A 17,383-nucleotide genomic window follows, 5' to 3' on the forward strand; every position below is an offset into this window, starting at 1 on the left:
CACTTGTTATTCAACGCTAATGGTTCGTGTCTTTGCTGAGTCTGGGGCTGGGGAGACGCCGCGCAGTTTGGCTGCCGCTTTAATGTCTTTGGCGATCAGGTGTTGATGTCGGTGCATTTGGCAGTGTTGTCTTAACTATTTCAAAGCGCAGCTAGGGAAGGCAAAAAAAAAAAACTAAATAAATAAACACGCAGCCAACATTGCTGTCGATTTTTCCGCTGATTGCACTTAAGACCAACTACTAGTTGTGGATAACGAATTTTCCTACGCATAGCTCTGCCGCAACATTTTTGCCACTATGGTATTTTCACTTTAGCATTTGCCCTTATCTAAGGCATTTATAGCATTTTACCATGCAAATTTGTTAAGTCATTTTTGTTTGTGGTTCTCACGCTGCTGCCGACCCGCCACTGGAAAATGGGAAATTGAATATGGACCGCGCCATTTTTCATATGCAACGCGCACACACAAGCACCAATCAATTGACAATTGGAACATTCAGCACTCGAAATTGGCCAACATATCACGATTTTACAATCAGAGCTAAATAAATGGGCAATAAACGGCAGAAAGGTAACAAACATAGACACATAGATGTAACTATACATACGCAAAAATAGGCACAGAGTGGAAAAGTGTTCAACTATTGAATACCCTGAGCCGTGATCAGGGATCTTGTTATCAAGCCGATGTGCGTAAGAAAGAGTAAAATTTGATAAAGTTGAAATATAATGTTGAAAAAAGGCATAATTTTTAGATACTATATAGTGTCCTAATAGTGTTTAAAATACCTTCTTAGTCCTCCATATAAAAGAACCTTCCCACCTTTTTTACCTTACGACTTTGTTATTGCAATCGGCATTGCAATAAAAATTAGGGGTAATTAAATATCAATCGCGCAGCAACCATCATGACAGTAGCATAAAAAATGTCAAAGGGTTTATAAAATTTGATAATTTAATAATGCAACCTAGGACAGATATTTAATAATGCTGAAAGATTTCCCAAAAAAAAAATAATTTTTTTTAAAGAAAAATTCTTCCAAAAAAGATACTCGTTTAAAAAAAATTTTTGGTTTCATAACTAAAATTCTTTTTGCAAAATAACAAAAATGTGAATGTTTTTAGTTCAATTTTTATAGCTATTAAAACCCTGTTAGCTGTAAGTTTTAACTTTAAACTACCATTAAATAAATAGGTTAGATTAGGTTAGTCCAGTACACATCCCTTGGCAGCCCCACATATTCACAAGTTGGCCAAATATTGGATATCAGTTTGGGAATAAATTCATAATCCGTCAGAAGGAGAGCGTCCAGCTGTGAAAATATAAATCACCAACAGTGTATCGCGAAAGCATTGTGCCGTCTCCTTCAGTAAGGCAAGCCTAGGCTCATCGAGGCACTCTACTCCACATGTTACAAGTGATGGGCGGTTGCAGAGTAGGTGTTCCAGCAATTCGATCACTTCTGGTTCCTTGCATTTGCCTTTGCTGTGATTATCATGGGCGAGTAAGCCGGTTGTGAGTCTGCATTCCTTTCTGTGGAGTGAGATTTTTGTTTCTAGCCTTGCAAATTGCTGAAGGAATCTTTCAGTGGGCTGTCTGTGTTTTTCCACACGTTACTGTAGAACTCACTTAGGAAGAGTGATGTTCTTGCAAATATAGCTTAATACTTGTACTTCATATTTTCGATATTTTGTTAAAAAATAAAACAGATACCAAGCCACTTTCAACAAGAAATAAATTCTTCGCCTGCCGCAGTTAAGCTTGTTGGCTGTGAAGAAAACTAGAAAACAAGACGACCAACTCACAAATAAATGATAACTAAATAAGCTTGCAGCATTCACATATTTAACTCATTGTCTTGATTTATTTGGTTAACAGAGCAGTTTCGCTAGAAAAGATCTCCTTATACAGAACTATTTATATGGACCGATTGAGCCTCATCTAATCAGCTATAAAAAAAAAATAAAAAATTAAAGTACTACTTCTACTATCAACTAAATAATTTTGTATGCCCTTTTCTTGGAGCATCCATGGTCATAACACATTGTCTAGATTTGTTAGGTTGATTGAACATTCTAACCAGAAATGCTCTTCTAACCTGAAACTATTTCAACCTATTTAACCAGAACTGTTCTTCTAACTATTTCAAACTATTTACCCTCTCCTATTCCTTCTTAAACTCCCAGTACTTATGCACGATTCAAGCGTTAACTAGATCCGTTTAGACCTTTGTTGGCCACTCAATGCAAACAGGGTATAAAAAAAGTGCACGCAAATTGCAATTGAAAATGAAATGAAATGAAATCGCAACGACAAGCAAGTGTAGGCAGCCGTCAGTCGATCAGTCGATCGATTGCTCGATCGCTTGCCAAATCAGTTTCTAATCACGTTGTGGCGCTGGCTCTTGACGCGGGTGCTGCCAGGGGCCCCGGTAGCCGAGTCCGACACCAACACCGACATCGACAGCGACACCAGCCGGTGCCTGTGCCGGTGCTGGTGCCGGTGCCGGTGCTGGTGTGCACGCGATCCCATCGATTGGGGTGATTGAGAAATCGACAACGACGTCATTTGCTGTTTCCTTCGGCTGAGCGATCGGCTGAGTTGGTTTTGGTCCGTCAGTCCCCCCTGCCTCCTGCCCCATGCCCCATGTCCGGACGTCTCTCTGTCAGTCCAAATTGAATTTTGGCGTTTTGTTCGACAGCCGACAAAAAAGTTCAACAATCTGTGGCTTATTCTAAATGCCTGCGCTTGTTGTTGTTTATTAAGGCTTTAGCTCTTGGTCGACAGTTACTTTATTGTTGTTGGTGTTGTTGTTGTTGTTGTTACCTTACTTGATTTTCATGGCGTGCGTTTTCTGAATGCGCGAAATCTATGCAAATGAAATAAGCCGCCGCGGCGTCAAGAGTGTTAGCCAAAGTCCAGTGCGCCTTCTGGAGATTTACGAGGCGAGCGCGCAAAATGTGTTTACACTTTGTCACCCTTCTGTCAGTTTGATTTATTTATTTGCAGATAGCCAGCAAAAAACAAAAAACAAGTAAAAGAATAAGCGAACGAACAACTTAAAAGCTGGAGTAGCTGACCAAATTAAAATGCAAGTATTTACGGTTGGAATGCAAGCGAAACCGAGTGCCCAACTAGAATGATTGAATGAATGAATCAACGAACGGACGAATGAGTGATTGACTTATGTGGCCAACTGACAAGTTGCTTAAATAAATTAGTCCGCCGAGTGTGCGTTTCCACACAAATCTATATACTACAAGTACACTCATATATATTTTTGTCTTGGTGCGAAATCGCGTGTTAATCAGTGACTTGCTTGGTGTTACAAATCCGGACAGTCGGTTTGATGAAGCTGTCGCAATTGCACAAAAATTTACATTTTCAATTAGTTGCAAGTACTAGACATAAAGAACGTGTCATAATTTTAAACGGGTTGGCATTTTCTAACTAACTTTCATATTATTTAGGCTTTTAAGCGCAAAACAATTGATTTCAAATTGGTTGGACTCTGCTTTTATTTTTATTTATTGCACCTTTTCTTCGTTAGACTCACAAAAAGTTGTGGAATTAAATATTTAGAAATCACTTGTTTTTTAGCGGCCCTTAAAATAGGTACTGGGCTAGAAATAATCCCTTTGAATTTGATTGATTTCCCTTTTTGCTGCTGAAATGTTTTGTTTATTGTTCATACTTTCGGAACTGTGCATTAAATTATGTCCACATTAAAGGCATTTTTAAACCGACTTCAAAAAAGAAAAGCAGCTCCCTTCTCAATTCGACAGCATTTTTTTATTGCTTAATGTTTTTAACCTTAGAAGTTTCCACTGGGTGAACCGATTTTGATAATTATTTTTTATTTAAAAGCTGTTACTTCCCGTGTGGCCCCATTTAAATTTCGGCTGCCATTCTGACAATTTCATTTAGTCCACATACTTGCCAATTATATTCCTGAACAGAATGCTGTTCAAAATCATCCTCAAAACATCATGTTACTGCAGGTGACAACAAGGCAATATTAATTGGATCATTTAATTTAGGTGATGTACGATTTAATTGATCTCGAGATAAAGCAATGATCAGGGATAGCGTCTGTTGCTTGCGCATATTAGATTCGTATTAGATGCAAAGTCGGGTTAAACAACAATGCGTTATTCTAATGTAGGGGTTCTTAAGTTCTTAAAGGCCTTACACACTCATGTAAAGCATAAAATCTAATTGAAACGGAACGAATGAATTCAGTTGCTGAACTAAGTTTCTGAACCATTACTGCTCTTTTCGTTCTGGTTAGTAAAGAACGCGAGTATTATCTTTCTATAATGAACTTGGACTTGTTCTTCGAGAATGAATTATAATCAATCAAGTACAAAGTGGTTAGAAGATTGCTTTGTGATCAATCACGATAATTGATCAGAACCGCTTAAATATCTTCACAAATGATTACCTCATTAGTAAACTAAACACAATCTAATTAGAGGTTATTTGTTTCTTTACAGCTCTCAGAGCAGCGAATAAACCAACGAATTGAAACGCCAACTGAGGCGCAGCTCTCAACAAATGATCGGCACTGAGGATATGTCCACATCGGCTGGCATGGATATAAGTGAATCCTTTCGTGCGGAGGATCTCTCGAAAACAGATTTCTTCGATTTTGTCACAGCTCCCGACATGGGTATAGGTATTGGTGTGGGCGTCGGCGTCGATGTCGGCGTCGGCGTCAGTCTACACCACCACACACATCAGCAGCAACAGCCAGCGCAGCACAGTCACAACTCCATGCACCAGCAGACGTCACAAAGCCAGCAACAACTATGCGGCACACGCGCCAATGCCAGCAGCATGACGCACGATGGCGGAGGCAATGGAGGGGCTGGGAGTGGTCGCAATGGCCACAACAACAATGGCGGAGATCCCACTTTACAGGGCTATGAGGTAAGCCAATCAAATGGAGTTTAAAGAGACTTGAAGATGATCTGAAGAACAGAATCGATCTTTGCCTGCGAACTATTTGTATTTCCCATATGCCTTACACTGATAAAAAAGTTGCATAGTACAGATGAATATTTTCATATTAAATTTAATGTTCTACTATTTCATATTCAAATCAAATATAAATATCGTAAATTTTACTAAAAACATATTTTATATATTTTTAATTAGGGATTTTAATATGAATAATATTCAACACAAAATGTAAAACTTCGTTATTAAAGTGTTTCATATTCAGTTTAATGTTGAACCATATTAAATATTAATATGCACACATTTCAAAAAACAAATAGTAAAATGTTTAGTTAAATATTCCATAGAAAATTATAATATTTTTCTGAACTTTATATCCGTATTAAAGGGCATAAATAACATCGAGAAAATTAGTTCATAATAACAAATAGATTTTTAAAATTACTTTCCGCTAAAAATTGTTCTATAAAAAAAAAAAAAAATATATATAAATAAAATATGCATCATGGAAATGTCAATATTGAAAAGAGTTAGGAAAAAACCATTAGAGTAGACAAAAAAGTGGCAAAAATATTTTATAATTATAAAAAATAAACCTTTGGCGTGAATCAAACCCACGTCTCCACATCATCACTTGTGATTTAATATCGTCAAACTTTATATTTGATATTTTAATATTAAATTTGAAATTGAGGCGTGCACACTTCATATTTACTAAAACACACGATGGTGAAAAATCGATGGTAAAAATAATTAAATCTATGTTTAAATATTGAAATTTCCGTGCTTTTTTTATCAGTGTAGATTCCCCTTTCCTTCTTAGCCCTGTAGACTTGGCAGTTCCCTTAAGATTTACTCGTGCATTTCGTACCCTTCGATTGCCTATTTGTAGATCTAACTTCGCTTCACATTAACCCTTACGCGTGTTGTGTTCTACAAGTAATTCCAATCTTTGTTCACACAACATTCGAACACTCCATTAAGACTTTCTCATCATTAATATACTTGCAACTTGATTCTGATAATCTCTAATCCTATTTTACTCTACTACTTGTTCCACATGTTTGAATTTTATTTTGAAGCTCTACTATTTAATATATTGAATTCTTTTGTATATTTATAAGTTGTTTTTTTTTTTTAATTTCTTATTATTAATTTTTTTACATTTATATTGCTCATTTTTTGTGCAAAGTTTGCAGATCTTTGTTAACTATAATTAAATAAAAAATCTGTCTTTTTTATCAGTGTACTAACAACAATTGTTTCCTGTTTCTATCTTTTCTATCCGCAGTTCTGGCACAGCGACAAGGACGGCAGTCGGCTAGACTCCAGCTCTATATTTGAAGATCTGGATCGCTACTGCTGGCAGCAGCAACCAGTGACGGCCAGTGCCTCGTCCAGCAATGGACGTAATGGCAGCAATGCCAACCATCCCAGTCCTACATCGCCCCTCGGCACACACCCGCAGCACCAGCAACAACAACAACAGCATCAGCAGACCGCGCACCACCAGCCCAGCAACATTAACAGCCCAGCGGGCGCCTCATCTTCAGCCAGCGTTGCAGGTGGTAACGGCAGTGGCGGTGGAGGTGGTGGCGGCGGTGGCGGTGCTCCCAGTGGCGACACCATTAGCAACATTGATAACACAGACGGCCAGATCTACACACTAACAGTATTAAATGGCAGCGAGCCATGGCTGAAGCGGGCCGAGGCCGAGCAGCTGCCAAGCGCACTTGATCTCGACAGCCTGCTGGGCAGTTTTCCGGGCTACATCAAATCCGAGTATCCCTACGATGATAGCGGATTCACAGACGGCACCAAAGACGTTATTGTCAATGGTGGCGGCCCCGGCAGCGATGCCAATGGCCTGAGCAGTCTTGCCCACAGTTCCCAGCATGGACAGACGTTACCCTCATTGGTCACGGCCATTTCCATAGCAGGCAGCGGGAACAGTGGTGTGGCGGATCTCGGCCAGCAGCTGGCGCAGTTCCAGAACAACAACAACGACTGGCACATGGCCGATCACAATGCGGAACAGAATTCGGCCGAGTCCTTGCTGCGCAGTGCGCTCCAAGGCAAGGGCTACACGAAAGGACTGCACATGCAAAATGGCATTGCCATGATGCCCGGATCGCCGTCGGTCAAAGATGAGGATATGAGACGTCTGCTCTTCACACCCGATGCTGCCGATGCCTTGGGATTTGCTGACTCTACGCTCAGCTCCGCCCAAATGTTCGAGGATGCGCAATCGCTCAATCATGCCGGTGCCCATTTGTTGGGCACGAGTGCTTCCAGTGCATCTGGCCATGCACAGCACAATGGCAATGGAGGTGGCGGCGGCGGCATGCCCAGCATCATTGTCGATGATATGTTCCTGTCGCTGGAGAATGCTTTTAGCGATGATTTCGAGAAAATAAAGCGCATTGCGAACGAGGTATGTACATTTACTTCCACAATCTAAAACAATTCGTATTTATAAAGTTATTTGATATTTTAATTTTTTTAATTATAATTTTTTTGGATTCTTGTGAACTTGTAACTCTGCAATATGTGGGATAAACTAAAAATATCAAATAGGTATAACAAAATGTTCTAGAGCTGAACATTTGTTTTCATTTCCACAGGCTATATTCGATAGAAATCCCCGACAGTCTCTGTCTAGTTGCCAAACCAACAGACCATTAAGAATCGCTCAACTTACTAGTAAATGGTACCGCTCATTTATCACTAAAAAAAATACTAAATACGTGTTATTTTAGCAACATGTTGATCTTTAAAAAACACTAAGTCACGTTTAGATTTTTACCACATTTTAGGACCCCTTTGGTCCTAAAAAAAACTTTATCCATGTTTAGAAACGTGTTGATCTTCGTTCCTAAAAATACTAAATCCATGTTCACTTTTAAATTTTTACCACATTTTAGAAACGTTTTGGTCCTAAAAATACTAAGTCCAAGTTCACTTTTCACTTTATAAACGTGTTGATCTTCGGTCCTAAAAATACTAAATCCATGTTCACTTTTAAATTTTTACAACATTTTAGGACCGCTGTGGTCCTGAAAATACTAAATCCATGTTTACTTTTCTCTTTCTACCACGCTTTATGACCATTTTGCTTCTAAAAATACTAAATCCATGTTCACTTTTCACTTTCTACCACATTGTAGAAACGTGTTGATCTTCGGTCCTAAAAATACTAAATCCATGTTTTATTTAAATTTTTACCATATTTTAGAAACGTTTTGGCCCTAAAAAATGCTAAATCCATGTTCACTTTTCGCTTTGTACCACATTTGGGGAACGTTTTGGTCAAATACCGAACAAATTTGAAACCAAGGGCGTATGCAGTTTTTTCCAAAGGGGGTTTAACAAATTTTAGTTAAATAATACACGGTACCTTATAAATAATAACTTGTTCATACGATCGACAGAAAAACTTCTACAAATCCAACACAGTTCCATTTAAAGACAAAATAGTGCTTTTAATTGAAATTTTTTTCTAAAGATGTAAGGGAGGATTCCCCACTGCGTTATCCTTTATTTGAAATCATTTCTATTGGAATCTATGAAATCTTGTTTGTCTGCATAAAAAAAATAAATTGAAATACTTTCGAAAATTTCCAGAAAACAGACTTAAAACCCCAGCCGGCTAATCCAAGCCAACAATGGAATATAATTTCCAAGCCTTTGAAAATAAGTAGCGTTTAAAATAGATATAGGCAAGATTTTGTCACCTTTAAAAATAAAATATCTTAGATGAATAGATATTCAAATAGAGATATGGAAAGATAGATGCATAGTCACCTAATATATTTGAAGCTGTAAGAAGGAACTTTAAAGGTTTGATAATAGTTATATAAATTCCAATCCTTTTTTTTAGGTGCAACAATTTTGCAATGCTGGCACGCCCACTTCAGGAGACTTTGGAGGCGGAGGTGGCTCGAATGATGTGCTAATGCAAATCTCGCCCAGCGCCACAGCCAGCTCAGCCAATCAACTGCAACAGCTGCACTCGCCAGCGGGCACGCCGACGGGTCAGCCGGTCAGTCAAGCTTTACACATGCAATCAACAACGGCGACAGTGGTGCCGCCACCGCAACCACTGAAGCCAGAGGTCTCCACGTCCACGGCGACGACAACATCCGCGGCCACAACGGGTGCGGGCGCAGTTGGACGCCTGACCGGAGTGAGCAAACCCAAAAAGCAATACAAACGCACCAGCAGCAGCAACAGCAGTGGCAACAATAACAACAACAATAATCCCCATGTGCTTAATCACAACAACAATGCGGGCACAGTGCTGGGCGTGGTGATGGGCAGCACCTCGAACAGCTCCAGCGGAGGCAGCAGCGGCAGCGCCAGCAGCAGCAGCAACAGTCCTCCCGCCAACTGCAATGGCACGGGTGGTGGAGGAGGAGGAGGAGGGGGTGGCACTGTAAGTGGCGGTGGAGCCAGCAGTGGACAGCGCAAGGAACGCTCCCTGCACTACTGTTCCATTTGCTCCAAGGGCTTCAAGGATAAGTACTCCGTCAATGTCCACATACGGACGCATACGGGCGAGAAACCCTTCGCCTGCTCCCTGTGCGGCAAAAGCTTTCGCCAGAAAGCCCATCTGGCCAAGCACTATCAGACGCATATGACGCAGAAGAATAATGGTAGCCTGATCAAAGGCAGCGGCTCCAAGCATCAGCGATCGAGTGCTGCCGCCAACAGCAACAACAACAGCAACAACACTACGACAGCGCAACAGCAGCGGCAGCTCAGCAGCGTTGCCACATCGATTCCCAATCTGGGAGGTGTGATGAGTTCTGGCGTCGTACTCAATAGCCCGAATGCGGCTCACACTGGAGTGCTGCCACCTGCTAATGGCCTGCTCACCAATCGGTAAAACGAATAACTCTGGGTCCAATTTGTCCCACAAACCAACAAACTAGGGAAATTTTCAAAAATGTAGCTGAAAGAATATCAAGGTTTAGTTTCAAATAAGTTTTCAACATTTCGTCACAATAATTTTAGTCCAAAACTATTAAAAACAACATCAAAAGTGATTCAAAAAGTTAAAGTTAAATAATTTAAATTAAAGAACAACAATGATCTAGATAGTATCTAGATATATTTCCGGACTTTCGGGAGCTTTTGGAACAACTTGTTTAATCCACACAAAGTTTTCAGCCATCTCGCCAGTTCTCCATATTTCAGTTAGATGTTCAGCTCAGCTAGTTTTTAGAAACTTCCCAACTATTTCTTGTTCCTTATTCACACAAAAACCAACAACAACAACAACTACCATTATGTACTACACAATACTCGAATACTCTGAGCAGAACTCAAAAATAATAACGAGCTTTGCTAGAGCTTTCAGCTCTCTCGAATTTACGACATTGAAGAATTCCTATTTCAGCTTTCTATATTCAATTCCTATGAAATCAACATAAAAACACAAACACACACACACACGCATATACTTCCATATAAAATACTCAAATTCTCTGCCTACATTTAATTTTTAATCGTTTTACACACAAATTAATTTTAAATGTGCCAAATTTTAAACAAATTTAAATATTTTACTACATACATATATTACGTACTATTGTTAATAATAAAACGAAGCTAATAAGCAAATTAACGCATGGTGATATCACAATGAGGCCAAACGCTTCCTTCCATAACAACCACAAACAATCAACAACAAACACTCTATCAGCTCATTAATTACTTTCCACTTAGAACAGAACAAAATACTGCGAAATACTAAACTATATGCCTTTTTCCTAAATTTTGTCCATATTAAAAGAATTATTTTGTGTACATAGAAGTTGAAAGAAAAGCAAACATTTTGAGGCCAGACGCTTCGGTCTAATCGAAGATATTGAACACTTCCCCAAATTAATATGAGGTGGAACAAAAATGTGGTCATTTAAAAAACAAATAATAATAATTAAATACTTCAAGAAGATTCTTTCTACAAGAGCGAGTAGTTTACATGTAAATATTGTTTTAAAGCAATGCAGGAATGGACTTGACTATGCGCTGCTGCCAGCTTCCACAGAAACTGCTTTGTTTCATTAATTTATTCCTTCTTAGAATGGAACAGACATCATCCGACGAGTGTGACGTACACGCGTTGCGTTTACACTGTTGCCAGCTCGCACAGAAACTGTTTTGTTTCATTCATGCATTCCTTCTTTGAATGGAACAGACATCATACACACGTTACGTTTACGATGTTGCCAACTCAAAAAAGAAACCGTTTAGTTTCCACATTCAGGTTCTTCCACTATTCCTTAAAGTTAGATTAATAAGCATACTTTTTATTATCGAATTTTAAAACCATTTTGACTTTCTATAATTTTTCCACAAACTACACAATAGCACGAAACAAATTATTAAATGTTTAGAAAAATCATATAGAGATATGTTTAACATTTTACTAAATTAGACCACTGATTAATTCAACAGATATAGACCTTTAGATAGTTCGGGGAAGAGTTCAAAATGGCCGTAAAAGAATCTTCACAAAAATGCAAAAATATGTATATCTTAAATAGAAATTGTTTTTAGCAGCAACACATTGCACTTGCCATTAAATTGTTTAATTAAACGTATATACAGGTATATGTATAGTATATATATACTTGTACATTCATAATATATATGTATGAACCATATGGAAAAACTACAACATTTTTCAAATAACTTTGCAACAAATTAAAGGCATCCGAACATGCAAATAAGCTTAAGTTGTCTAAGTTGTCTACTAACTAAATTAGTTAATTAAACTGCCAATTATTTTGTGATAGTTTTAATAAAATCAAATACAATTTTACTGGTGTTTGGGTTACGTTACTGTAATGTTATGATTTGTTATAACTCTTTGTAATTTGTATGCAATATTTTCTAATTTATTGACTTTAGTTTATGTAAATAAAACATGTACTACTTAAGCCTTTGTTTATACTTAAAAAGCACAAGCAAGTAAAATTCATAGTTAATGTTTGTTAGTTATTATTTATGCACACACACACCCACAGACACCCACAGACACCGACAGACACAGACACACACATCACAAATATTATATACACAAAAGAGCTATCAATATCTTGTAAGTTTTAACTTAGATTTTCTTTAGTATTGCAAACATTAAAATAAAACGTTTTATTGACAATTTAAATGTGTATGGAGATTTCACTGAGGCAGTGAAGCCTGCTGCCGGCTTTGAGTTAATTATTTCAGCGGGGACTTCCTTGGATCAGCAGCGCGGCGACTGCATATAAAATGTTTTCTCCTTTAAAGGAAAGATCACTTCAAAGCGCATGTCAACAAGCTCGGAGTACAACACACAGGCGGCTCTTGTCTGTCAATCCCGGTACAGAAAGAGTACAGAAGTGCGAAGCCTGGAGACTGGGAGTTTGATAGACGCCTGGGGCTTGCTCTTTGTAACATTAACAGCAGCTCATTTGGCGGGGAGGGAGGGGGAAGAGTATAAGACAAACAGCACGCATCTCCACAGATTAGAGAAAATTTTTCACTTCAAGTATCTTGGCCAAATCAAGTCTTGCCCGTCTGCCTGCCCGCCTGCCTGTCCTCCTGGCCTGCTCTTCAGCCACACAAGCACCGTTTCAAGTCATTTGAGATCGAAACATGTCGATTAGGGAATTTCAAGAGGCGCCAGTTGCGGAGCGCACTCGCAGCAGCCGCAGGCACGGATGGCACAGGTGGCTGTCGTTTGGCAATTCCGTGCTGCCAGTGCCCCAAGACCAAGAGGATCTGCCAGACCCCACCAATGCAGTCTTTGCTTTGCTACAAGCACACGTCTTAATTGCTTTTAATGTTGAACCTTGTGCTTGAGTGGCGCCCAAATATTTGCACAACTTCTCGTATTACGAGTACTCAACAATTCGAATGATACAAGTACATGCGTCTTTCCCACAAGGCATTTATGCCTACAAGTTTCTCAAAAGCAAATTGCAGTAAATAAAAACTATCTCATCTCCAAGATAAACTATTGAACTATTTGTTTCTGGACAAATTTAATTCTATCGAAACACCTACTAAGCTCCAACACCAAACAGTTGTTCTTAAAAAATACAGGCAGCCCCAACTTAAAGGTTTCAACCGCAAACAACTTTAAGCAGTCGCTTCCTCTATCACATGCATGTCTAATTAAATCGTTAAATCTTTGTGCTATCCGCCTGTTCTAATCGCCATTGAAGTCTAATAAAGTGCATTTAGATAAAGCAAAGCCTAACGACATTTTTATTTTAGTCGCTACTGCTCTTCATTCTCCAGAAGAGGGCCCGTCTATGTCGAGCGTCGAAGCACTTCCGTGAAATAGTAATTCCGGTCCCTGTTGCTTTGCACACCTATATTTCACGCTACAATATATTGTAGAGTGCACTTAAAAAAATAGTTTAAAAGAAATTAAGTTAGCTACTAAACTGCTGCAATTTGGTTATACCAAAAGAATGCGACTTTTAAACAACAAATTAACAAAATTCAAGTACAACTAAAGCCTAAAAAAAACTTTTTAAATCTTTTTAATCTTAATACCCATCATTCCCAAATTTGTATTATAATCTATTTATTCTTGCCGCCAAGCCGTTGCCACAGTATTTCCAGCAATAATACTAAGCCAGACAGCAACACCATGAATGCAAACCCGTACCAAATATACACCAGGTCTTCCACCTGCATGGCTCGATACTCACGCCTTGGGCTCAAATCCTTCAGGCTTAACTGACCGGCCTCAATTTGCTCCGTAAATCCCATTCTCAATGCGTAGGTGTGCAAGCCGTGTGCTGACATTTCCAATATCACCGTGTTTATGGGCTCCATGTAAATGGAGTTCTCGTGCACGGGAAACCCTAGTGGGACCGTGTTAAAGAAACAAAAGTCATCACGCATGCGAAACAGCACGCTGGTGAATATCTTTTGTTGTTCCGTAACTACGATCCATTTGGACGAGGTCATCATGTAGCCGTACTTTGTATTGAATGAGTCCCGATCACTTATATAGCGACTAAAATTGGACTCCACCTTAAACATGGGCTTGTACTTTCGGAACTCGACCAATCGACCGAGTAACTCATCGTACTCCGGTTTCCAAGCCACCACTTTCAAATTCGATTCGAGGACATCGTCAAAGGTGCGATATGGCGCCGTCTTCGGCATGCTGGTAACATAAGCCGAGAAGTACGAGTTGAACCAAACGGTGAGTAAAATTCCCAGCACACAAATCTGAATGTAAATGCCACGCACCAGGGTCGGTGGGTGGAAGACCTCGGAGAAGGACTGCCCCAAGGCTCCACGCAGACAGCTGTCGTGTAGAAAAAACTCGTAGATGTGAACTCCATATCCGAAGAATAGTAAAGTAGCCGATAACACCGTGGATATCACAACCATAGTTCCCACCGTCAGCAAAAATGCATCCAACTCGAAAACATTGATGTAATATTGGGCCGCGGGAATATTGGGCTCCACGGGCAGCATCAGACACCAGTTTAAAATTTCATATGGATAAGTGAAGCCGTAGAAGGGTATGGTGGGGTATGTGATGCCCATTGATATATCTACCGTGCCATTGAGCACCGCCTTTGTAAGATCGGTAGATGGAGCGCCGGGCTTAACGGGCAATGGCTCCACAAACGTGCAATTATATTTCTGCTGGAAAGCGTTCATGAAGTGCCCGACAGTTCCCTTGAAAACGATGCGTCCCTTCTTGTTGTAATAGGCAATAATACGCGGAACTGTGCCACCAATTATGACAGGTAGTCTGTAGCCGTGCATATTGCGAAGGCGATCTGGAAATATCGTCTCATTCGGATTATACAACCGCTGCTCCAACCTAAAGGCTGGGAAGTGGGTGTAGCTGTAAAATGTTCCTGTAGCCTGCAAATGAAGGTGTTTAATAGTATTACATTCCAATGCCAGCTTTAAGAATGATAAATTATGAAATTTATCTTTTATTAATTATTATAAGATTATTTAAGTTAGTAACTTAATAGATTTTTGAAGATTTATGTATTTTTGATCTTCCTATTGGTGTTCTTCAATACCTGACAAGGTAATGAGCTTTAAACGTTTTACAAACTCAAGAGAAAAACTTGTGACGAAATTATTTAATATACTCTAAGTATTGCTTTAGAGAAAATATCGCCTATTGATGTGAAAAATATCAAAATGAAAAACGAAATAGAATTATGAAACAAATGAGGTATTGAAAGCACAAAGATGTTGCTTCTGCACTTTGCAATTTTAATTCAAATAATTTTTTGATAGCTTCACTTATTCCCAAGCAAGCCAAAGCTTATCGGAAAATATGTGTATATTTTTATAGAACAAGCCTTGGTACTAATATTGACTCTGCCTTACCTGATGATCCGCAAACATTGCCACCACATTCAATAGTTGTTGTCTCCAGCACAACTCAAATAACTTAAAGAGAAACATATAATCCTCCTTCTCCAGTTCCACTAGGAACAGAACGCGTGAGCTGGTCATGTGACGTAGGTCTCCAACCAGGGCTTTCAACAGTCCATCATGATCCATCAAGTTCATGCTTGACAAGTAAACCATTGTCAAGAGGTCGGTACGATGATTATTTTTCAAGTAAAAGCTGACCCGTTCATTAAGCTGTATGAGAGGCACTCCTATCTGATCCATTATGTCTTTTACAAAATGGCTATTGTCCTCCATCCTTGTGAAGTTAGTCGATATGGTTGCATTCATATTCTTCAAGAGCATCAGATAACCAAAGTGCTGCTGATATCTTATATCTCGCAGGAATTGAATAACTGTGAAGTTCTCTAGGCCAAGACTTGGACTTATAACACTCACTGAGAGGACAAGGAAGCGAACTAAATTCATGACGCCGGGCAGAGAGCCAAATAATGAATGCTTAAAAGCAGCTTATACGGGTATAATAACTGAATAAGAACTACTTGTATAGGAATAATAATAATGAATGAGCATGTTAGCCCTAGAGACTACACGCAAATCGCATTCGTTAATTAATTCGAACATTCTTTAACGAACAGGAAGGACATTGTACACGACTGTCTTATTTCCGACAGACAAGTAACAGACAACAAATTATACACCTATTTGATGGATTTCAGAACAACGTATTACCATCATAATTATCAATAAGAATTAAGTGACTCAACCAAAGCATTTTGAAACATTCTTGGGAAATATAGTAGAAAAAAGTTTGCAGCTAATTTTTAATAAACAATTTGTATTATTATTATTTGAAATGGTTCGACATTGGCGATTTGGCAATTTAATTATCCCGGCCAGTATTTTGTAAGACCTGTAATTAGAAACAATCTGTTTAAAAATTATATGCAAATATGTGATTTGTTATGTCCCTTTATTTGTGGATTGGGGCGGACTTTCGGGCATTTATTACATTTATTTTAACAGGATTATGGAATTGAAAAGTCTCCCTAAAAGTCTTTTTTCTTTTATAGGTATCTTCGAAGCACCTTATCTAAATACCTTCCCTAAATACTTTTTCTAAGTACATATTCTCAACTATTCTCAATACTTAATATTTATACAAGTATTAAACACTAATTATTTCTTTTCGTGTAATCTTTCTTTGAGTTGGTTTTCCAACATCAGTTGGAGCCCTGTTCCTTACCTCACCAGATGCGAAGGCTTCTCTCCAGTTTCACAGGCTTGACAATGTCTAATGGAGCCTTCCGGTTCTCATCTCCTTTTATTTCAGCATGGGGGCTTGATTTAACCCTTTCTATCGATGGTAATTTGTCACCTAAAGGAACAAATGCCTTCGCTGGCTATGTAAACCAAAAACTCTTTTTTCTTTAAACTATAGTTTCTTTCTTTTATACCTTCTCTTAAAAATGGAACAAAGCTCCGATAAATCTATAACTGTTGGTCATGAAGATTAGATAGAATTTGGTTTCATTAATGTACCATTATTGTTTTCTTTTTACAGATAAAAGTTTCTTTATAATGTAATTGAAATTGTTTTTTATTTTGTACAAATTATTATATAAGGATCATATTTAATTCAATTCTATATCGTAACAACTGTAGTTTAGCTTTGGCTACGGCATCCACAGACTAGTCTTCTTTCTCTTGTTTTGACGCCGATACCACAATACTTATATTAATAATACTAAGGTAGACAGCAATATCATGAAAGCAAATCCATACCAAATATATACCAGGTCCTCCACCTGCATGGCTCGATACTCACGCCTTGGGCTCAAGTCCTCGAGGCTTAACTGATCTGCCTCAATTTGCTCCGTAAAGCCCATTTGCATCGCATATGTCTGCAAGCCATGCGCTGACATTTCCAGCATCAACATCTCTATGATCGCCATGTAAATGGAGTTCTCGTGCACGGGAAACCCTAGTGGAATCGTATTAAAAAAACAAAAGT

The 17,383-nt window shown here is 38.8% G+C and overlaps 2 protein-coding genes across 2 annotated transcripts; one reads left to right on the forward strand and one right to left on the reverse strand.

Annotated features, from left to right (window-relative positions):
- Window positions 1-4,518: 4,518 nt before the first annotated feature.
- Window positions 4,519-9,853, forward strand: LOC115621663 (uncharacterized transmembrane protein DDB_G0289901). Its single transcript, XM_030515371.1, has 4 exons — window positions 4,519-4,935; window positions 6,257-7,399; window positions 8,846-8,967; window positions 9,055-9,853. The coding sequence occupies exons 1-4, from the start codon at window positions 4,561-4,563 to the stop codon at window positions 9,851-9,853; spliced, it is 2,439 nt and encodes an 812-aa protein (XP_030371231.1). The 5' UTR covers window positions 4,519-4,560.
- A 3,695-nt stretch (window positions 9,854-13,548) lies between these two features.
- On the reverse strand, window positions 13,549-15,837 carry LOC115620968. The gene is made up of 2 exons (XM_030514488.1): window positions 15,343-15,837; window positions 13,549-14,859 (listed from the first exon to the last, which is right to left on the reverse strand). Exons 1-2 carry the CDS (start codon window positions 15,835-15,837, stop codon window positions 13,549-13,551), a joined length of 1,806 nt encoding a protein of 601 aa, XP_030370348.1.
- Window positions 15,838-17,383: the final 1,546 nt, after the last annotated feature.

This window comes from Scaptodrosophila lebanonensis, unplaced genomic scaffold, assembly GCF_003285725.1.
Source record: "Scaptodrosophila lebanonensis strain 11010-0011.00,11010-0021.00 unplaced genomic scaffold, SlebRS2 tig00000024-arrow-pilon, whole genome shotgun sequence".
In the NCBI taxonomy this organism is placed as follows: domain Eukaryota; kingdom Metazoa; phylum Arthropoda; class Insecta; order Diptera; family Drosophilidae; genus Scaptodrosophila; species Scaptodrosophila lebanonensis.